Raw genomic sequence first — 24252 nt, 5'->3', positions numbered from 1 at the left:
GGATGAGGACTCCTTGATATGGAAAGCCCACCCTTCTGGGAGATTCTCTATGTGATCGTTGTTCCATCCGCTATCATCCACAAATAGATCCACAAGCCCATCTCATCCTTTTCACCAGTGGTTCGATGGGGCTCCTTTGAGAGTGGCAATGTTTGTTTGGCTAGTGGGAAGAAAAAGAATTTTGACGATTAATAACTTGCAGCGAAAATACCTTATTCTCCCTAACATGTCTGATGTGCATGAAGGATGCGGAATCTATCAATCACTTGTTTATCCATTGCCCTTTCGTTCAAAGAGTGTGGGATTTTTTCTTCTCCGCGATGCATTTAGCCTAGGTTATGCCAAAGTCCGTAGATGTTCTTCTTCGGGCTTGGCATGATGGCGGAGTTCATAAAGCTGGGAAAACAACTCGGTGGTTGTTCATCATGGCTATTTTTTGCGCCATTTGGAAGGAACGGAACGATTAGTGCTTCCAGAATAGATGCACCTCAGTCAACGACCTCATTTGGAAGGAACGGAACGATTAGTGCTTCCGGAATAGATGCACCTCAGTCAACGACCTCATTTGGAAGATCTTTAATCTTTTATTGGATTGGGTCCCTCATGTAGATGCAGCTAGAACTGCTTTTTTATCTTTTATGTTCATCTTTGTAGCTTTGTATTATTTTCCCACTTCGTAGGCGTGATAATAAATTGTTGTTTGCTCTAAAAAAAAATTGTTATTAGTGATGAAAAGTGTTGATTACATCGTATATGATGTGCTTATACAAGCAAGAGAAGCCATATATTCTTAATTTGACTCGAAATAAGACATCTTCTCGAAATAATAAAAATTAAAAATAGTAAAAAGAAATTAGCCTACTAAAACTCATAACAAACCCTTAGATGATTAAAACAAAGACTATAGTCACAATCAGACTCTTAAAACAAAAATACTAAAAATAGTTAGCTTTAACTTTAAACCCTAATTTGACCCCCAAAATGATTGAATTTGGCCAAGCTATTAAGGTTCTTGGCTAGGGCATAGAGATCGTTGATAGTTTTCCAACGACATATCATACAGGTGAAACAGATAACAATCACAAAGTTATGGCCATTGCAAGCTATAACACATTAGACCCTTGGATCAAACTTTCTAGCTCTATTTCCTTTGATCCTAGTGGTCCATGTGATTGTCCTCGACTTTGTCTTACACCACCAACCCATGCTGTACAATTGGTTGCAATAATGAGGATGTTTACGAAGGAAAAAGAGTTGCTTAGGCCTGCGACGACTAGATTTGCAACTAACTTTATAGCCTTGGAGAGTTTGTACCAGCATAGGGGAGAGTTGAGTGAGATGTTCGCTTACCAAGACTGGCTGAACATAAAACATCGGAAGAAAACATCAGGGACACCAGATGAGGTTGTGAAGACCATAGGGGGCAACAAATATTGGAAGGTCTAGAAGATCCTAAAGGTGATGGAGCCACTAATGAGGGTCCTCCTTATTGAAATCGATGAAGCACCTATCATAAACTTCCTCTATGATGCCATGGATAAGGCAAAGTTGGCAATTCAACGTAATTGTTCAAACTGGGAGGTCTATTGGAGGATGATTGACAAGAGATGGACAAAACAACTCCATTACGAACTTCATGCAGCAGGTTACTATCTAAATTCTAGATACAGATATGCTCAATCATTTGTTGCAGATGATGAGGTTCATGTCAGGCTAAAGAATGTGATAAAGATATTAGACCTTTACTTAGATATGCAAATAAAGGCGTTGAATGAATTAGATACATATGGAAATCAGTAAGGTAGCTTTAGAGATACTCTTCCACAACATGCAGTATCTACGTTGTCACTTGCCGAATGGTAGATGAATTTCGAAGAGAGTGTGAAGGCTCTCCAAAAAATTGCAGTAAGAGTTTTGAGCCAGACAACATCTTCTTCTAGATGTGAAAGGAACTGGAGTTGTTTTGCACTTATTCATTCGAAGAATAAGAATAAATTGCAAACTAGGATGTTGGATAGACTTGTATTCATGCACTACAACAAAGGACTAAGAATGAGGCGACATCATAGAAGCATTATTGCAGCAACTATCTGTGACACAGACTATTGTCGAATAAACTTCGACGATATTTATCAGAAGGATGACCTGCTTGGTTGGAAGCAAGAGAAAAACAAATAGAAGAGGATAGTGAAGAATTGGAAGTGGATGACCTAATAATACGCACACGCAGCAAGAGAATCGTGCAACTGTGTTGGACCCAGAAAGAGGGGCATATTTCATGCAAAGTCCAGCTCAGTAGAAGAGTACGAGCAGTAATAACAACGAGACCGAGACGGATGATCATAGTAGCGATGGTGATGATGCACCTGATGTTGGTCCCACTTCTGGTGTTGCTCAGTACACCGGCATACAATCGTCTACAGATCGTGAGGTCGATGAGCATCGACAGGGTACGTGAGGTCGGACTTATGAGTCTACTGAGTCACGATACAGATAGCGGGAGGCTGGCTATAGTGGTGCACCACCGGGAGGTCCGTAACATCAACAGTAGGCTTATGGTTCTAAGCATTATGGATATTCTTATGGGCAATGGGATTATACAGAGCCTATTCTATCACATTCATGTTGGAGTAGTCCTCTTAATCCACATGTTCCATATGATTACAAATATCCAGATCCAAATCTAAGTTATTCAGAGCAACCTGAGTACGGGCACCAGTATAACTATTTGACGAGCACTGGTGGATGTCCTTACTCGGGGTTGGAGTCGTTGCCTAGTCAGGATCAGTCATCATCTGGTTTTGTTGACCTGATCTTTCCCTTTGGCATGGGATATTATAGATATGCAACACCTACTCCGCAACCGCAGCCTAATGATGACGAGGACGTGGGGGTTGAGCAACCACAACAAAACGGATTTTCATTTTGGCGGTGACTCGAGAGTTTTATTAAGGTAAGTATATTTTTTTAAAACATTATTTATATTTAAGGTAAGTATTTATATACCCATTACCCACACATTCATTGCCACTGTCGAACTTGTGCTTAAAATAACTCTCCTGACAACCAATTAAGTAATTCTTAATCAAGTTGTAGGGGAGTTAATCAGATACTACTATTTTTTATTTTTTTTTTCTTTTTATATCTTGAGGATGACAGGACGAGAATTATAAGAGAGGAGAAATCTCTAGCATGTTCAAGATTTTAAATAGAATAAAGTAAACATTGTAATTTATGTAAGTCCTCACCTCACACTCCTCAAGGATAGGTATCTAATGTAGAATTGCAGAATAAAATATGGAAAATAATAGCAAACACCTACAAATGTGAGATATTTTGATATTAAATTCATTCTAATATATCTATCATTAGTATTAGATAGTTAGAAAATTAAATCCATGAATTTTGCAGTCAATTCTAGGCTGTCAGGTTCATAAATTCATCAAACCACCCGATATAGCTTTCTCACCAAAGAGTGGATCATTACACTATCATAAACATGTTCAAAATTATAAATGAATGAATATTTGGAATATTTTGAATTTTCTGAATTTAATAGATTTTTATTTTTATTTTTTATTTTAGAAAAAAATAAAAAATCATGACCATTACAGGGGGCGATAACAGTGGGGACTGTTACGCCCACCGTTATCCCAATGGTACACCTTGGATGAGACTTGAATGTCCAACCTCATTTGTGAGGAGCACACATCAAAACCACTCTAATGTTTGCTACTTCTGTGATAAAGCAAACATTTATTTATACCAATACTATTGTAAACATGTATTATTAATCTAAAAACTTCCATTATTAATCAACCTTTCCCAAAAAATGTATTATTAATATAAAACTTCTTAATTTAATTATTAAATATAGAGTCGATTCAACTAGTGTCTGTAACAGTAGTACCGTTACATGTATTGTTAGCTGAGGATACGAAAACATGTATTGATGTCGCCGATATTATAGTTGATACCCGAAAATGTATCACTGACTGAAGGAAACACACACATACACACACAAATATACACACCGAAGACTACCTTGGCTCACAACCCCCGTGCGTGCTTTCAGATGTGGAGGATTCTATTGGTTGGGCTGCATCCGCTATCTATTCCTTTTGTCGCTCCAATCGAAAGATAGCCTGCTTTGTTGCCTTACCCCGAGTTGGGGCGGTGGTGGCACAAGCAGTGTGAAGGGCTACCACCAAGTTAATCTTACCAGTAGTCATATACTTGTGTCAAAGATTACCCGAGCCGAGCGACAAATCCACTCATCGCTATTTCACATCCAACCGAGGCATGTCGTCAGCCTTCATCCGCTTCCCTCCCAACAATTTCAAGCACTCATTGACTCTCTTTTCATAGTCATTTTCAACTTTCCCTCACGGTACTTGTTCGTTATCAATCTCGTTGTTCCTCAGCGCTGGGCTCATGCGGCCAAGGAAGGGCGGAGAGCTTGGTGCGACGAGCGTGAGCGTCATGCTTGAGTGTCTAACCAAGGGCATCGCGTGTAGACGGTGGGCTCAAGCGGCACCAAGTGAGGGCATTGTGCCGTGATCCGAACACTTCAACAGACCATTCAATCGTTAGAAGCAACGGGCGGTGTGTACAAAGGGCAGGGACGTAGTCAACGCGAGCTGACTTGCACTTTACTAACATTCCTCGTTGAAGACCAACAATTGCAATGATCTATCCCCATCGCGATGAAATTTTCAAAGATTACCCTGGCCCGTCAGTTGAGGCTATAGACTCGTTGAATACATCAGTGTAATGCACGTGTGGCCAAGAACATCTAAGGGCATCAAAGACTTGTTATTGCCTCTATCAATCCATGATCCATCCATTCATGTATACATGCATACATAAACACATACAAACATGCACTTTCATGTTGCATGCAACCCAAAAAAAAAAAAAAAAATGGAAATTTTTTTAATAAATAGATTTTTGGTGATATCAATACATTGGCAATATTATCGAAATATCGTCAATACACTAGCGATACAAGCGACAGCTGGAATTTACACAGTTGGAAATATTGGCGTTACATTAGCAATATCGATACATTGGTGATACAAGCGACACCGACACCTAGAATTTACATAGTAGAAAATATTTGTAATACATTAGTGATATCGATACATCATTGATACTTAGCAATATATCACCAACACCTGGAATTTCTGATACTACCAGTGTTAATGGTATCTCCGAGCTGGAGATACGGATAATATCAGGGACATTATCAATATCTTGGGGATACTCCGAACAATGGATTCAAGTAGTCTCTAGGTCAAACCCAACCCAATGAACATCGAGTTGATTGGTGACTTGACTCGGAACTTAGGTAACAATGCAAAGGCTCAAAGTTGAACTGATTTACCATTGGCTGACCATGCAAATTTCTATTGTTTGCACACAGATGTCTTCTATATTCTACTTTACCTGATTTGTGGGTCTATTGTACACTAGGTTGTAATTGGCAATCCAATTCAACCTTTTCGGCTCGATGAGAACAGCTCTGACCTATTATTATCTCACCATTATTTGGTGGGCAGAGCACATTTCATTGATCATTGAAAGTAGGAACACCCAACATACCCAAAGACATCTACCACCCAATTTGGTCCAGTTCTTTTACAAGTTTATCTGATTCAATTTGCTAAACATTGCTGCAACTTCAAAACTAGAACGACAGGGGAAAAACGCAGATAAAAACCTAGATAAGAAAAGAAAGAGCTCTGCTAAGCCCACACGTGTGTGCAATAAATCTCATGTACACGCCACTCCATGTGCCACTGTGGCACAATAGGTCTGAGATCCAATCCATCCATCAGAATGACACCAGTATATTGATGCCCTAGCCCAAGAGCTGTTTCCGATATTGGGGCCCACATGCTGAGGTAGACCAGATCTATTTTTGGGAAAACATGTACAAGGTTGGACAATCTTGATAGATGGATTGGATCTCATAACTATGAGAAAGATGGAGAGAGAGGAGGAATTCATGAATACCTGTAAGGTGAACTTGTGATTCTTGTCATGACTACATAACTTGGAAGCCAGGACAGTGTAATACTTATTGAACAGCTTCTCTTGCAGACAGCACTCTACAAGGACTCTCATGATTTCTCTATCCTGCACATTCACATTCATGTATACACCAATATGCAATTAAATATAGAGGGGGGCAGAAATAGATGAAAGATATAAAGGAGCACAATATACGGACCTGCTTCCCAGGCAAATCCAGCCTCAGAATCTTCTCAAATGCATCAATGTAATCTTCGCCACTCATGATTATACAAAAGATTGCTCTCCTGGCATCTGTATTCATCCTCTGTGCAGCTGCGAGCTGCAGCAATTTCTGAGCTTCTAGAACCTCTAGGTCAATCGTGCTTGCAACTTCCCGGACATCATCTGTCGTAGAGGCAGTATCCCCCGACAGCCACCATTGGCCTTTCTTGTCAGGATCCAGAAGCTTCTTCCATTTGAGCCCACGAAGTAAAGAATCCTCTACTCTCAACTGCAATTGAAGCTTCAAAGATGTTAATGACGCCTCAAATTGGTTATTAACAAAGACGCAAGTTGAGAAAAATGGAATCAAACTGGGAACTTGACCAATCCAATCAGTTTTGATGTTCTGAGAACGGATTAACAAAAACAAAGAGATTATCTGAGAAATTCTAGATCAGTCATTTAGTGTCATTCATCTGAGGCCTTTGGTTTGGTGAGCCATGTCATTATCTAATGGTAAAGATAATGTAAAGAGTCTTAATGCGCCTTAATTGCAGAGACTCTCTCTCTCTCTCTCTCTCTCACACACACACACACACACGCACACACACACACACATTGCATGTAGCCCTACCTTTCCCTCTCTCACTTTTCTCTCTCTAACCCTGCTCCACATGTGTCGCACATGCCACACACTGCATAGCTCACATCCCCATGAAGCGTCTCAATTATAGAGACTTGCATGCAGGTTCTATCTCATGTGCCTTATTCGAGTGCGGTTGGCAGCTTAATGTATGCCATGGTCAGTACAAGACCGGATATTTCACATGCAATGGGTGATGTTAACATATACATGTTTAACCTCGGTAAGCAACAGCAAGAGGCAGTGAAATGGCTTCTTCAATATATTCAAGGTACGCAGGACTACGTCTTGACATTTGAAAAATCAAGGGCTAAGTTAGTAGGGTGTGTGGATTCACATTACGCGGGCAATGTGGAGACTAGAAGGTCGACTTAGTGTTACTCGTTTGTGTTAGCGGGTGGAGCGATCAGTTGGATATCGAAGCCTCAGTATGTGGTGGCACTTTCCACGACCGAAGTTTGAGTATATGGCCTTTGGTTTGGTGAGCCATATCATTATCTGATGGTAAAGATAATGTAAAGCATCTTAATGCGTCTTAATTATAGAGACTCTCTCTCTCTCTCTCTCTAGTACACTTTGCACGTAGCCCCACCTTTCCCTCTCTCTCGCTTTTCTCTCTCTAACCCTGCTCCACGTGTGTCGCACATGCCACACACTGCACAACTCACATCCCCATGAAGCGTCTCAATTACAGAGACTTACAATAAAGGCCCTCCCTCCCTCTAGCACACTGCATGTAGCCCCACCTTTCCCTCCTCTCTCTCTTACTTCTCTCTCTAACCCTGCTCCATGTGTGTCGCACATGCCATACCCCTAGTAGAAAGTTATGAAGAAGAAGAAAACCTTCAATAATAATCCAAAAAAAGCAAAAGAATAGATGCCAGTATCTTTGAACCAGGGAGTTCTTTGGGGTAGATTAAGAGATCCTAGCCATCCAATAAGCAATCTCAACCCCTCCTTGCAACCACTTGAAACTCCTACTAACTCCCATTTCTTTTCCTTTTCTCTCATTTCTTTTCTTTTCTTTTTCTTTTTTCTTTTTATTTTCTTTTGAAGGTCTCTCTCATTTCTTTCCTAGCATCAGTTCCTTTTTTCTTTTTCTTGGCATGAATTTTCCATATAATTTTTTCTAGTGATTTTTAATTGATGAAATCTGAAGACTAATTCCTAAACTGCTTTCAATTTTTAAAACATTCAAGACATCTTGCCAACCTATATTGAATAGATGATAAACTATGACTTATTAATATGAAAAATCAGCAAGAAATTGATAAATGTCAACCAACTAAACAGGAAGAAACATGAACAGAGGAGAAAAATCATGGCAGGTTAACATACAAAAGTAGGCAAGGCTGGATGGAGTGCACCTTCGTAGACATGAAATACTGTCAATTCAGACTGTCCAGGATGTTAGCCCCATTGTGGATAAAACATTATGAAAATCACACTCATCCTCTGATCCTAACCATCCAATTAGTGGCCACCCAATGGATGGTGACAACCAAATAGTCAGTGCTACAAATTGAACAGCCAATATCAGATGGTAAAGGATACCCTATTAATGTTACTTTAAGAATGTTATCCATTCACAATGGGGCCCATGGCTGGGATGGTCTAGATTGACTTATAAGTACATCAAAGTGTGTACTGGATATGAATCACCAGCACTTACGTAATGGTAGAAAAGTCTTGCCCACCTTTTTACTGATGTAATGAAAAATTAATTGCGAGATGCTTGATTTAGGGGTTGCGAAAATTGGTAGCACAAGCACAATTTAAAAAGAAAAGAATGGAACCTGCAATAGTAATACACATTCTGTATAGGCCTATAGGGCTGTCAATGGGCCAGGTAGGCTCATCAAGTTTTTGAGCTTGGCCTGCTTCGGGCAGGGTTTGGGCTGAAATACAAAACTTGAGTATTGGACCATGGCCCAACATTTAAGCCCGTTTATTAATCAGGCGGTGCTCGAGCTGTGTTTAAGAGCTCATCAACCCTGCCCGAACCCAACCTATTTAAGGTTTCGAGGGCATGTTTGTGAATAGCATGCACAATTGGGCAGACCAAATGAACAGACTAGATCTCACACAAAAGAGGCTAGCCACGCAAAAGGCTCGACTTGGACCTGGGTCATGCATGATTATCACAGATTAGCCTTGGGCCTGCTTGTTTTGACCTGTCACAGACTCAGTTCTGACTCAAGCCTGGTTTTACTCTGGGGCCAGGCTCGGGCAGACCTCAGCCCGGCCCAAACCCAGCCGCTGACAGCCCTAGTTCCACACGAATAAATGTAAAAGAATTTATCAATAAGAAGACCTTCTGTAGCCATTTCTTCAAGCGAGTATGAGGAGCAGGATCCACTTTTGATACTCTTTTGTTGTTCTTGATATCACATATGGTTTCAAGCATGAATTCCATCTGCATGTATAGTCTCAAATAAGATAATCAGAAAAGCAATGCAAAGAAACATATAATGTTCTGAAGAAGCATAAAAATCAGTCGTACTCTTTTGTTATTTATTTTCAGCTGCCCATCTGGCACACTTCCAGAAGGTGACTTCAACTCGTTAACTCTTTTCTGTATGCTGAGTATGAAATCTTTCATGGCCGTTGGATCATCGCCCCTTAACTTCATCCCACAACCTGTTCCTTCTATAATAAATTAGCAATTGAATACAAGTTTCTCAAGCTAAATCTCACATAAATGGAGTGGGGAATATAGTGGTGGCTATGTTCCATGTTTGGGCTGGACCACTGTAGCTTGTTTATTAGACTGGTTTGAAATTCAGGTTTGGGCCTGAGCTATTACAGTCATAAACAAGTTTGAACTCCAGCTTGGGCCTGGTGTCAAAAGAGAAGGTTGTCAACTCTAGGCCTGGGCTGGGGCCAGGCCTGGTTATTAGTCAGGCCTAAAACTCTGGCTCAACTCTAGCATGTGGTGGAATGGACCTGGAAGCCTGACTAGCAAGCCCGCACATTTCCAGCACTAAGGACGTGGCAGTGAAAAAAAAAAGGTGGATAGGATTGCGAAATTCCAGAAAATGTCCGCTAAGTACGAGATATAACATGAGCTTTGCTAAGCCCACACTTGTGTGCATTAAAGCTCACGCCACACATGTGGCAGTGAGGCATGATAGGTCTCGGACCTAATTCATCCATCAGAATGACACCACTATATCAATGCCCTAGCCCAAGAATCAGGTTGATCCACAGGTCAGTTGGGGCACAAATAGCTAAACAAATGTACGGCTCTGAAAAACTTGGCTGAAGTTTTCTAACCCATCTGCCTGTTTCCAATATTGGTGCCACTGTACTGAGTGGACCAGGTTTATTTTTGATCGATGCCGAGCAACCTCTTTCCTCATCATTCCCAAAGCAGGAGGGATTCAAATCCATTCAGCAAGGCAAATCCAAGCGCCAAGGGAAATAAAAAGATTTGGAAATTCATCCAGTAAACATAATCATAATATATTTGTAAAAATGAGAAAACGAATCCTTTGCTCCAATGTTTCAACCGCACCATTTCTTTGTTTCTGATGGCGCTTTTGAAGAACCAACCTGACAGATGGATTGGATCTCGCACCTATGTGCCATGCTGCAATGTGTGCCCTGTGCATGAACTTCATTCCACATGCATGTGCACATAGCAAAGCTCATCTAAGATAGTACAATTAAGGAGTTAGAAGAAGAAGAAGAAGAAGAAAGGAGATCACTGACATTGTAGAATAGTTAAGATTGTAGCAACATCCATCTCCGTCAAGCGCTTGCTCAACATGGACAGGAAGTCATATATTAAATCACTGCAGATCACCACGAAAAAAAAGCAGCCAATTGCAGAGAATGATGAGAAAACATATGATACAGCTTACTGGAGAAATCAATATATAAAAGAAAGTTTTCTTTTATCCTGAAATGTATGCATCAAAAGCAGATGCCTATTGGTGTTCCAGTACCATGGCCATCAAACAAATAGTCTCATCAGTCATCAGAACAGTAAAGAGGGAATTGTCAAGGAAAACTGAAAAAATAAAATCATTGCTATTGTATGGTCTTGCTAAACCAGAGGAATGCTAATATCACACCCCAAGGTGTTCTGTAATGGTAACGGTGGCCGTAACGGCCACCACCGTTACCTTTACGATACGGGGCATAACGGCTGTTACGGTCCCGTAACGGCCGTTACAGTCTCTCTATTTTATTTTTTTATTTATTGAAAAAACCCCCGAAAAACGTCTATCTGCCACGTAATGTTGATTAAAAAGTATGAAAAACCTGTATATGTCCCGTAATAGACCATTACGAGGCTATTATAGCTTTTATAGTATATGTAACGTGCCGTTAATGGCAATTACGGGTCATTTTTTTCCATAACGGTTGTTACGGCCGTTATGACCCCGTAACGTGTAACGGTTGCCACCGTTACCTTTACGTAACGGCCTTTATGGCACACCATGCACGCGTAATACCACTCCAAACCCTCACATCCACCTCCATTGAGACACGCGGTAGACATGGGGTCATAGCCCAAAAGTCACGCAGGTAAAACAAATCTTAACTGCTTGAATAGAAGACTCTTGACCAATGATTGCGAGCCATTGATTATTAACCTTTTGTTTTTAACTCTCAAAAAATGACAAAAACCCTATTGACTAAATGGTTAAAATTTTCCAAACGGCACATTTCGATGGATGAACAGTTAGGATTACACTAACACATGTACCAGTGTGTCTTTTATATGTGATCATTACAAATGAAACTGATCCTTCAAGAACCAAAAGATGAAAGCTCTTTGCCTGATTATTTGAAAGGTTCTGGGATGCTGAGGTTGGATGGAGGTGATTGGATAAGCGCTGAGTAGACCAGAGTTATGGCATTTGAAGGCCGGACATGTGATTAGAAGGAAGAATTGAAGCTTATTGACACAGCTGGAGATACAAAGTGGATCAAAGATTTTTTTTTTTTTTTTTATATATAAAAGCAATGATTTTGGGAAAGAAGAAAAAGGAAAAATAATGATTCTTTGCAACATATAGTAAGATTCAACAAGCAACTCATGCTTTCAATGAAGTTTTCTCAAAATTTTCATAAAAAATGTTCGCTTTAATAGAATCACACACCCAAGAGGGATTTATGTAGAGTGTTAAACAAAAGCCTTAAACCCTAATGGCATGTAGAATTACCAAAATGCCCTTACTTAAGGAACTCCTCCCTAACAGACCATAAGTGAAGCATCTCAATATATTCCCCTTATTTTATGCATGAAAACAACTTGAACAACCAAATGATTCACTATAAACAGCAGTCTCCCACATGTGTGGTCATGCGGGGCTCACATGAGATCACATGTGATCCGATATAAAATTGGGTTTTGCTTGCATCAGTTTTCCCCCATCTTTGAAAGAACCTGAAGTTGCATATTATCAAGAAGAAACTTCCAATCGGCTACTTTGTTGTAGCAATTCTTCTTCTTCAGCATTACTGTTGGCAGGTACTTGGTTAGCATTTATCCCTAAATCTACAGCATGTCTTCGATCCCGTTTGCACTCTTTAACACAACTTGTCTATTCCTGGTTCCCTTTCTTCTTCACAAACTGTGGTGCTCTCCTTTCTGCCTGATGTTTTTGTTTCCAAGGTGTAGCTGATTTATCGTCCACCACACTTTCTACCAGCTGGTTCGTAATCATCATACCATGGCATATGAAATCCCCACTCACTGTAACAAATTTTCATTCTGTCATCCTTTTATGGAGGATCATCCTTTATTGGGTGGAGAGTGACCTCTTTTCCATGATGCACAGGTTTGTATGTGCCGGTGAGCCCATGGCATTTCACATAACCATCATACTTCCAAGGTCAGCTGAGTAGAAGGTGACAGTCATCAAGATGATGTCAAACCATAAAGACTCAGTGAAATAGTGTCCTAATGAATGATCACCAGGCATCAATGGGTCGCCTGCATTATCTCGCAGCTCATCATGGCAACTTGGTAAGGCTGTCTGTACACTCACAATTGCGATCAATTGCTTTCTGCAAAACAATGTTAAGGGTGCTTCTGTTGTTGATGATGACCTTGATGGGCTTTCCTTCACCTGTACCACGAGTATGAAAAACAATATTGTGCAACCAGTTTTCAATTGTCCTCCTTAGCTACTCGATCAATCTGCTTAATCATCACTTAGAAAGACACCATTGTCTTCAACACCATCTTTTGCTCCATCTTCGGCTTCCTTAGTGACTAAATTGGTTGGTTTTTCTTCTGTTTTTTTTCTTTTTTTCTTAGAGGTTCATCACAACAGTTGGGTTCTTGGTAGGACATGATGCTGCATGATGTCCTTTCCCTCCAAACTCGTAGTAAGAAAAAATTCCCATGATCTCTCTATGGAATCTTTCCTGTTTCATGACTGGTCTTAGGGGCAGTAACGCATACAGCGCTGTGACTGTCCGTGTTGGTGATAATAGGTGATCATTGTGATTCCCCTGCATGCGGTGCAACAATGCGAGGTAGAGCTACTCACCCAGGGACAGCATGTTGGATATCCGCCGCTGGAGAAGTACTACACCTGGTCATCATGCTTCTGTTATAATCCCACACTTGCCATCTGGTAAGCCCCATCCACATTGTTCAATTGAACATTCCCCAACTCACTTCGGATGCTTGCCCACGGTCCATTGCAATATTGGCCAATTTTTTGCTTGGCAGTCTAAGGTAGCCAACATTGGACTGTCAACTCATAATCTTGTTCTATGTACTGTTAAATGGTCAATTTATCTTGTCTCAAGGAAAGCTCCTAGAATGTGACCATCTCATAATCAAGAGGCAGGAATCTCTGCGCTGTCTTGCCTTCATCTCCTCCTTGTTTCCCGTGGAAGGAGGCCACAATATTGGAAGTCTTCTCGAATTGTGTACCACCACCTGGGCTATTGCCCTTGAGTTTCAGAATTGTGAAATGCAGCTTAACAGACTTGGCAATTTCATACCAACAGAAATAATTTAACACTAATTAACAGTCAATCTTGGGATTTGGATTACCATCTCAAACCAGGATCTCGATCATTACGTGCCTAGTTTGATCCTTTGTGTGATAATTTTGTTCTCCCTCAGGATGTACTAGGTACTCCTGTTGAGGGGGAACAAAGGCTCTAGGGCCCTAGGGCAGTGAGGCTATTGAAGTCCTTGGTGCAGGTCCTCCATACCTTCAAAGTTAACCCAATTCATTTTGAGTTGTCTCAGAAGAGGATTCCCTATCTCCATGACATCTTTCTAGGTGGTTGTTAAATGCTCAAGGACTAGTATTGCTACCCCAGCTGTCACAAGGATACTTCATCTTGCTTATCTCCCGTCATTTTAGGGCTGTAACAATGTGTGCACCACATGCACATACGCTGGTAGAACTTAACACATATCACTAGTTTGAACCATCTTTTACTGATAAAACCCAATGATTGACAACCTTCAAAAGCACTCTATGATCATCCCAAATAGATGCTACCTTTGTAAACAAGCTGAGGAGATAGTGGATCACCTATTTATTTGCTGCTCCTTCACCTCCAAGGTGAGGTCGCATGCCCTCTCTCCCTTCACTTCGTCATGGCCCATGCTGAGCAACGTTAAGGACCTTCTAATGCAGGAGCATTTTCACACTGGGCTCGACTGGGGTAGCCTATGGAATGCAGGGGCATACTCGGGGTGGGCGGCCTACATAACTCATGGATTTGGAGTCCGTGTGAGGCGGGTGGCTCGTTTGAGGCGGAACCCATATATTTGGGGCTCATGAGAAGGGTTCGGATGGGGACCTAACACATGGATTTGGCACCTAGACTATGAGATAAAGGGATTAATTCGCCATGCTCTATCAGTTCGAGCTTTTAGAGCAAGTGGTTAATTTCCCTGCATCAAATTAATATCAGAGTGGGATGTCTCATGTTCGAGACTCCTCACCGGATGTGATTAATGCGGAAGCATTTCCACACAGGACTTGATTGGGGTGGCCTGTGGGATGCAGGGGCACACTCAGGATGAGCGGCCCAGCGGAACAGACGATGTTTTCAAAACTGTTCCTTGTCAATTGAGATGCTCATAGCTAATGTCTTGGCTCTTGTCTTTGAGTGGGGGTCCTTTGTAAAGTCTCCAGGGTGATGACTGGGGCTCCCTTGCAAAGTCTTGAATGTTGAGTCTCTGGCTCTCTCTTAGTTGTGTTCTCCTTGTATTCTTTCCTCACTGGCTGTTACCAGCGGGCCTTTAATAAAATTCCGTTTACTCTTCAAAAATTTAAAAAAAAAAAACAAAAACAAAAACACATGCGCCAACTAGAATGGATATATCGCATGAGTACAAATTTACCTTAGCATGCACAACTTCGGTGGATGAGGTACAACTTTATGCTAAGAAGAATTTAGAAAGCAAGTTCATGATATTGATGTCCGAGCTCTTAGTTCAGAGGCGACCAACACCATTACATACCTGGCTTTGATTTACATACTACAAAACCTCATTCCCTGGACCAAAGCCCCTAAATGATGGAGAGGTCTCTAGTTCCCATATTTATGAAATCCGGACACATGCCTGGTTCCTACAAATGTTCACTACAGTGGGTTATTGCTTCTTGAAATTGAACAGGTAGATATTAAAGGAGAGGAGATGTAATTATTTGGATCAGGATTTTTAGTTGGCGAGGAAATTTGCAGAGGTAGGCCTGTTCATGTTTTTCGAATTCTACGACAGGAAGATAAGGACTGGCTGGACTCTCCAGATTTTGTCCCTTCAGAGGAAAACAAAAGGCTTGGGAAAGTTGGGGAAGAAGATATTTTCAAAAAATAAAAGAGAGAGAGAGAGAGAGAGAGAGAGAGAGAGAGAGAGAGAGAGAGAAGAAAAGAAAAGGAAAAAGAGTTGGGAAAGAAGCCAGACGAATGGAAAAAAAGTGATGAAAAAGGGGGAACCCAATCCAAAGGGAGGGGAAAAAAATACTGAAAATGAGTAGATCACACTTGTGATTGCTTGATGAGGTGGATGTCAGGTTTACGGTTACAAAGCAGATTACGCCTACCACATCCATCAAAGGGTACAAGAGAATGTGGGAATTTCCAACTTGGATCTTTTATGCAATCTGTCGTCTATGGTCCAGAGTGAACCAACCATGATTAAAGATGTGCCTGCTTGGAGGTGTCAGCCTAAGGGTTAGTTTGGATATGGGCAAGGTTGTGTTGGGACAAGCAATCCATGGTATGCTGTTAAGGCTAGCTGGTCATGGACACGTTGTTGCTAACTAGTCATGCCATCCCTTTTGTATCTATCTCCAGGTACTCTATCATTTCTTGTTCTAATTCTATGAATCTTTCTAGAACGTTCTTCTCTTGAATATCATTTAAAAAAGTTTCAGATTGCCTGGTATTCCACCAACTGTTTGTCAAACCACCTGGATCATGGACAATATAGGTTGTAGCACATGTGGGTAAATTAAAGATTAGTTGGTGGCACGCTCACACATGTGCATGTGCACATTTGACACATGTGCCATATTTTTAAGTGCTTGTAGATTGATGGTGGCACATATGCACATGTAGGATGCTTGAACTTAGGACGGTCACACATGCGGCACATTGAAACATGCCATGCATGTGCACAGATGAATATGATCCTCACATGCATCGAAACTATGAAGTGTCATTGACAATTAATTCCACCTCTCCAGCAGAGATACCCAATCCGTGGTCTACCAGTCACATACACATGACTAGTCCAAAAGTGCATTTGTTCCATGCACAAGGGAGTTGACAAATCCTGAACATGTAGGGTTATCCATGCCTACTAGTTGAGACACAACTTTGCCCAAATCCAAACGACCCTTAAGGGTTGGTAGTAGTTTGAAAGGGTACTAATTAGGTATCGGTGGAATGGTCAGAAACGGCAAACATGAGATCATCCTTTCCTCCAGCCCTGTCAGTGAAGGGGAATTTTTAGCTAGGCACGTAGGTGTTCACCCACAGAAAGGGGTTGCTTAGCAGTGAAAATTTTGCTCCGTCCGGGGAGGGTGAATACTTGAATGTAATGGTCTAATGGGTTGGCTCCAAAAAGGCTAGTCAAAGGCATGGAAACTCTATTATCACCATGCCTCGTTGTTAAACATTTCATTTGCTCATGTCATGTGGGTAGGGAAGTGAATAATTTGCCATAAGTCTTGGCCGAAGGATGTGCTCAACATTCTTCCTTATGTATTGGAAACGCGCCCCCTCTCCCCTTTGGTGATTAGTTATTCTCATTTTTTTAATAAAGTTCCATCATCATCCAGGAAAAAAAAAAAAAGAAAAGAAAAAAAAGAAGCATTTGTCTACTAAAATGATTTGGTCATAGTGATGCAGGTCAACCGTATCGCCTAGCACATGCTGATTCTAGACTATTTATTTATAGATTTAGAGCCTAAATATGAAGGGCTACAATATTTTATTTGCAAGAGATGTGATTGATGATATAGGGCTGATTTAAAAATGTGATTGAAGATTTTGAAGATTATTTCTTAGATTTGCCCGTACTATTATTAGGCTTTTAACATCTTAGGTAGATTAGATTGATTTGAAATCAATCTCTTAGTTGGGGGGATTCTCATTAAAGAGTCACATAGGGTCTATGAAAGGAGGGGTGTTGTAGGAGGTAAGCATTAAAGATGTTTTAGAATGTGTGTTTGGGATTAAAGATGTAATCATTGATGAAATTTTTGTGTTATTTGGGATGTAACTTGGGCTTTCTTTCAGCCTTTTTTTAAGGGTTGTACTTTTTATGTTATGACGTTTGTCTTAACAGTTTTATCAATAGAGATTACTCGCTAATCTTCAAAAAAGAGTTATAGTAGGCAACTACTAGATTGTTTCTGGTTTAAAACCAATGCAAAAAAACTGAAATTCTCCACAATGATAGGGGGAAAAAAACTGCAATCCTCCATCATTATGTATGTTGCACACCTGGAACAAATGCCAAAGATGCAGAGGTAAGAGAGTAACAGGGTCAGATTACGTAAAGAAAGGCTATCTTCCTTTGAGTATTCAACCTGAAAAGAAAACAAAAACGTTTATTAGAAGAAGCTCCCTGAATGTAGCACTTTGAAAACCATCATCTTTGTGATAAAATAGCCGTCCAGCTCATGATACATGCTGAAAACTTGAAAGAAGCTCAGGCAATACATTCTTGTGAATTTCTAAAAATAATAATACATGGGTCCAACTACACAAATGTTGGTTACAACAGTAAGTAATGCAATGCTTGATTTGAACTTGCAACACATACCTCAAAAGATTTAGCAAGGGAGGCAATCAGCTTTGCACTAAAGTCAATCCCGACAGTACATGCCATCCCAGCCACAAAAGCTGCAAAAACAGCAGCATACCTTCGCAAACAGAAAAGACAGCACATTCAAAAGACGAGCAACAGTAAAATAAGAACGATGAAGAAGTAAAACTGAGCCCTGGAGAGCAACCAAAGCAAATACAACTGAAGATGAATGACCCAGATTTAACCATGAAAGACACCACAGGGTAACAAATGCCCGCAGAAACGGAAGGGCACAACACAAATAAACAAGAGATGAATCCACAAAAGTTCACAATCTCATATTTGGCATTTTTTCCCCAAAAATCAGTGAGCGTTTTTAATTAATTAACTGTGCTGATTGAAGTGAGGGCATAAAAGGATCTGATTTCCATTGAGTTCAAATGTTGTGCTTTAATAGTGAAAGGGAACTGTTTATTTATTTATTGAAAGGGAACTGTTGATTAAATGACACATTCTTTTCTTCTGGGGAATCATTCAAATTACAAGTTCCAAAGGCAAACATCAGTTAATATCTGTCATACTAGCATGTGATTCCATGTTTATGCGCATTTTTTATGATGGAAAAAGGAAACCAATAATCAATATATTTCTGTCCAGACAATTCAAACAGAGGTTCAGATGGAAACCATTTGAAAAGTATATAGCTTCAATTCAACATCAAAACAAACTAAGAGATATAAAGATTAAAGAGAAAACAAAGATAAGGGTCTTAACTGTTCATTGCCACGAGGTCCACCGGAGCATGATGCCAAAACCTCCTCACTGATTATCTGACAACCAATGCTGCGACCAAAAGACTGCAAAAGGATCAGAAATCAAAAGAGGAAGCTGTGAATGAACCTTGTCAATCATTACATGCCGAGTTCCTAAAGAAAATGGGTTTACACAATGCTTAGCCAGAACTAGATTATTATTTTTTTTCATTTGGCCTGGCTTCAGTACAGGCGGGTCACACCTTTACATGATCCTCATTGTTCATCTTGTGAGTCACACAGGATGGGTGATGGACCAAAAATTTCCAACTTCCAAGTTTCAACAATCTGATCTGATCAGTGAACCATAGTGTCAGGACTGATGGCTATATTTGTTCATAACCATCTATTTCTAGAACAAAAATCGCTTGGCTCAAATTGTCCAATTGGGTAGGCATTCGCAGTTCAGTCATCCACAAAGACGCCAACCAAATGAATGTCAGATTATTGAAGCACAGGCCCAGTTTCTAACAAATGCTCAACCAAACAAACAATGCAGGAGTTTGGGCTGATCATTAAATGTTTCCCTCTAGAAACAGAGGTATTTAATGATGCTCAGTCAATAAACCATCTATTTCTAGAACAAAAATCGCTTGGCTCGAATTGCCCAATTGGGTAGGCATTTGCAGTTCAGTCATCCACAAAGACGCCAACCAAATGAATGTCAGATTATTGAAGCACGGGCCCAGTTTCTAACAAATGCTCAACCAAACAAACAATGCAGGAGTTTGGGCTGATCATTAAATGTTTCCCTCTAGAAACAGAGGTATTTAATGATGCTCAGTCAATAAACCAACACTTCTTGGTAGACTCAACAACGTGTCAACGTCCCACCTTTTAGTAACCTAAGCTGTAGATCTGATGAAATCCAGCAACGACTGGGTCATCCTAATATCTGGTATCAGACAACCCCAGCTGTCTGATAGAAATGGGCGATTACAAGAAAGTCTACATTTAATGGGCCCCCAAATGGACAATTAGGATAATCCGTTTGGGAACATTTTTTGGTATCTCTTCAAACAAGCAGCTCACCGTATGAACAATTCGGTTTACCGAATGATGGCCCCAGATGTGCAGTTTATTGGAGAGTAAATGATCGATCAAACAATGTATATTTGCTCATAAATGTCCCGATGAGATGTTGATGGTTTTACGTGATTAAAGAAAGAGGAGAAGAAAGCCATACTCGAAACAGCGTAGATATCTCTTCTGTGATCGACTCGACATTCGATTCTGAGAGCCTGTTCAACAGGCCTAAATACCATAAAATGGAATCAAGTCAATTCTACAAAAGTCACATGAAATACATCCAATTCAAGAAGAGTGCTGCAAAAGATAGACACTGTTGACACAGCATGCAGGAGTGGCATCCAGTCCATTCATCAGGTAGGTCCCAAATCATGCACCCTGGCCAAAAAATCAGGCGGGCTAGCTAGTTGAGTGTGCCACATGCAAAGAAAAAATGACCAATTTTTAGAAATTGACCAATAGCTTTCAAAATACAGGACCACCTGATCAGAAAACCATAGTGATTTCTGGGCCATGGTGCATCCACAGTTGGGATGAACAGCCCTGATCCTGCATACGGGCACCTGTGAGCAGGTTTCTAAACAGTACTCAAACAAGCAGCATTCAAATTTCTTATTCACGAAAAAGAAACCCAAACAGTTACAAGAGACAATGAAATTCCATCAGCATGAATTTGATACCTTTCACTCGCCGCCGCATTTGAGAACACTCCTCTGACTCATTCCCTTCCCGCGGCCTCAAATGAGGAGGCACGTACTTCGCATTCTCATTCAAAGCATCCACCCCTGCAAAAGGCTCTTCTACCATGTCAATAACACCTGCCACCTTCTCAGCTCCTTCCGATGTTTCGCCACCTGCCATCTCACTGTCCTCAGCGTCCTTCACCAACTTCCTCTTCTGATGTTTCTTCCTCGAAGGACTCTTTCCAGAAGCTTGTTGTTGTTCTTCTTCTTTGGCAATTGAGATATCATCATCACGGCCATCGAATTCAGAATAAACGGCTGACGTAATCCCATCCGTTAATATATTGATCCCATCATCGAGACCACGTAATTTTCCGTTTTTGACCTTGAGCTTCTTCGCAAGCTTTCGTTCTAACTCCAAATCCTCTTCGGCTGAGATGGCGCCTCTCTTCATATCCATTTCTAGATACTCCTCGAACTTGGTCTTCTTCCTCGGTTTCATCTGCTTCAAACCCTTCTTCTCCTTTGCCATCGAAATTTTTAGGAGGAACCAAAAAATCTGTCCTTCTCTCTCTCTCTCTCTCTCTCTCTCTCTCTCTCTCTCTCTCTCTCTCTCTCTCTCTCTCTCTCTCTCTTCGGCTCTCGTTCCCTACCTCCGGCGACCGATGACGAACTCTTCTCTCTCCCTATCCCTCTGGGCAGAAATTAACTGTCTCTCTCCTTCGGGGTCGTTTGGCAGAGTGCATTCGGAATCCAAAACCCCTCTTCGGTGATGATTTGGAAAAGCAGGAGAGGGCTTAGAAATCCGACCGTTGCAGGAAGCTATTCACACTCTCCCTCTCTCCCTTCAACTCTTTCTCTCTCTCTCTCTTCCTGCCTCTTCTGCTTTGAATGGTTAGGCTTCCTGCGCCTGCTTTCAACAGACAGGAACACCGGCTTCCGTGAGCTCTGTAACCACCGTTGAAACATTTATATGGCACAGAAGTTTCGCATCGGTCTAAGTTTTTAGTGTTTTCAATTCATCGCAGTGAAAATGACCTTATAAACGGTTTGGATGACATATAAATAAGGTGGATGGCATATAAATAAGGTGGAGCAGGGAGGTTTCAACGGTAGGCATTACTTTCCCACTGCTTCATCTGGTATGGCCCACTTGGGTTTTGGATCCTCCTCATTTTTGTTCAAGTGTCCTAAAATGAGCTCAAACAATGGGTTAGATTTCTCGTAAACATCACGGTGGATCCCACCTTGCATCCCAGCGCAGTGAATCCGCGTCCATTCGGGACATGAATACGAAAATGAAACGGACGCGGTTTGGCTGGTGACGCTGCCACCAGCCGGGTGGCTAGTAGTCGGTGCTATGTGGACCCAACCATGATGTATGTGCTTTATCCACGCAGTCCATCTATTTTCAAAGGTAATTTTAGGGGTTGATCTCAAAAATCAGGTATATCTAAATCTAAGGTGGACCACACCATGAGAAAGCAGTAGTAATTGAACGCCCACCATTAAAAACCTCTTAGGACCCACTGTAATGGTTATTTGACATCTAACCTGTTGATTAGGTCATGCGTACTTAGATGAAGGGAAAAATATCAGCTTGATTCAAAACTTTTGTGACCCCAGGAAGTTTTTAATGGTGGCAGCTCAATCAACGTTGTATGGCCCACTTGAGATTTGGATCAATCTCATTTTTGGGCTCACACAATAAAATGAGATGAAAGAATGGGTGACCAGTATGGATGAAACACATACAGCATGGTGGAGCCCACGGAGCACAAACCACTAGCGAGTTGCAGGGCTAATAGCCAATCTTTTTCCAAAATCCTGAATGAAACGGCTCAAGTCTCGGAAAAGGATTGGCTACTCCCGCAGCCACCAGCTAATGGCTCGTGGTCGGTGTTGTAAGATATATGTGTTTCATCCATGTCGTCCAATTATTTTTTATATTATTTAATAATATGAGGCCAAAAATCAAATATATCCCAATCTCACATGTGGACTATATTACAGGAAATAGTGTTAAATGAATGTTAATCATTAAAAAATTTTTGAGAGCCATAAAAGTTTTGGATCAAGCTTATCTTTGTTTTTTACCCCTTCACTGGGTCTGTATGACCTAATCAATAGATTGGATGTCAAATAAATAGTACAATAGACCTTAGCAGGATTTTAATGGTGGATATTTGATCCCTAAAATGATTCGTAAAAATAGATGAACGAAATGGATAAAATACACACATCATGGTGGGGCCCACATAGCACCCACCACCAGCCACCAGGTTGGCGGCAAAGGGAGTAACCAATCTCTTTCCCCAAATCTCAGGTGGACCGTAATGCCAACTCTCAAAAAATTTTAGGCCCATGGTAAGGCCTCGTTTGGCACCATAGATTTGCAACACCCTATGCTAAAAATGAATCATTACCAAGCATTTTGAATCCAAGTGCCAAACAGACAATGGAAGGATTCCAAAAGTGACTATATATGTATGATATATTATGGGGGTTTGAATTTAATTATTAAATTAACTTTAATATCTTTTATTAGTGTATGTAATGTTTGACCCAACGATTGTAGTAAGCTCATTGAAACATATGCTTTAGCTGCAAATTGTTGGTGCTTAGGTTTTCGATTTCTGTCACGTGACAAGTGTTGATGTGCATTAATTAAATTTGCACCTTAATTCAAATCGAATAACTATGACTCCAAGTACCAAGATAGGTAGATATGTAGTACGTGACATCATTATGAATTTCTTCAACTTCATTGCGCAACGAGCCGACTTTATCAAAATTAAAGTTGAAATTCTTTATAGCTCAATACGCTTTATGTTCCAACTCAACATGCAAGTAGCAAGTCATCCCATAAATAAGTCTATAGAGTAACATAATAATATGGGTTTTGTATGTCATATGGTAAGCCCACATCGCATCGGTCAGTCGAAGTGACCAATCCTTGTGATCCGGGTTAACCATTTTCTTAAGAATCTGTTAAATCTCCCTATTTAATATTTTACCTTGACCACTCATCTGAGAATGATAGCGGGTGCTCACTTTGTATGAAATACCATATTCTTTATTAATCTTTTGAAAGGACTATTGCAAAAGTGAGATCCTATGTCACTTATAATTACTCGAGGTGTTCCGAATCAGGATAAAATATTTTTCTTTAAAAATTTAATGATCGTGTGATAGTCATTATTCCGGCACAAAATCGCCTCGATCCACTTGAAAACGTAATCATCAGCAAGTACAATATAAATATGTCCAAAGGATTAGGAGAGTGAGCACATGAAATTGATGCCCTAGTAATCAAATGTTTCAATGATAAGAATGAGGTTCAGTAGCATAATATTTCCACATGATAAACCTCTAAATTTTTAACATCGCTTGCACGCTTTATAAAGTTCATATGTATCTTTGAACATAGTGGGCCAATAAAAACCACGCAATAAAAATTTTGTTGTGGTTTTCTTATCTGAAAAGTGGCCACTACACGTATGAGAATAACAAAAGGAGATGAAACTTTGTTGTTCATTATTAAGCACACATCTCCTAAAGATTTGGTCTAAGCAATACTTAAAAAAA

General features: G+C 40.6%; 1 protein-coding gene across 1 annotated transcript in view; it reads right to left on the bottom strand.

Annotated features, from left to right (window-relative positions):
• LOC131232454 (uncharacterized) overlaps positions 1-21579 on the bottom strand; it is a 31486-nt gene extending 9907 nt beyond the window's left edge. The window contains exons 1-10 of the mRNA XM_058228689.1: positions 20662-21579; positions 20139-20206; positions 18915-18997; positions 18156-18255; positions 17834-17919; positions 10598-10680; positions 9387-9523; positions 9198-9299; positions 6236-6529; positions 6019-6141 (exon numbers count right to left, since the gene is read on the bottom strand). Coding sequence (XP_058084672.1) covers positions 6019-6141; positions 6236-6529; positions 9198-9299; positions 9387-9523; positions 10598-10680; positions 17834-17919; positions 18156-18255; positions 18915-18997; positions 20139-20206; positions 20662-21196 — 1611 coding nt within the window. The 5' untranslated portion in view covers positions 21197-21579. The remainder of the gene's footprint in view (positions 1-6018; positions 6142-6235; positions 6530-9197; positions 9300-9386; positions 9524-10597; positions 10681-17833; positions 17920-18155; positions 18256-18914; positions 18998-20138; positions 20207-20661) is intronic.
• Positions 21580-24252: the final 2673 nt, after the last annotated feature.

This window comes from Magnolia sinica, chromosome 18 (assembly GCF_029962835.1).
Source record: "Magnolia sinica isolate HGM2019 chromosome 18, MsV1, whole genome shotgun sequence".
Taxonomy (NCBI): domain Eukaryota; kingdom Viridiplantae; phylum Streptophyta; class Magnoliopsida; order Magnoliales; family Magnoliaceae; genus Magnolia; species Magnolia sinica.
The sequence above is the reverse complement of the archived record's forward strand: the minus strand, read 5'-3'. Positions and strand labels throughout refer to the sequence as shown.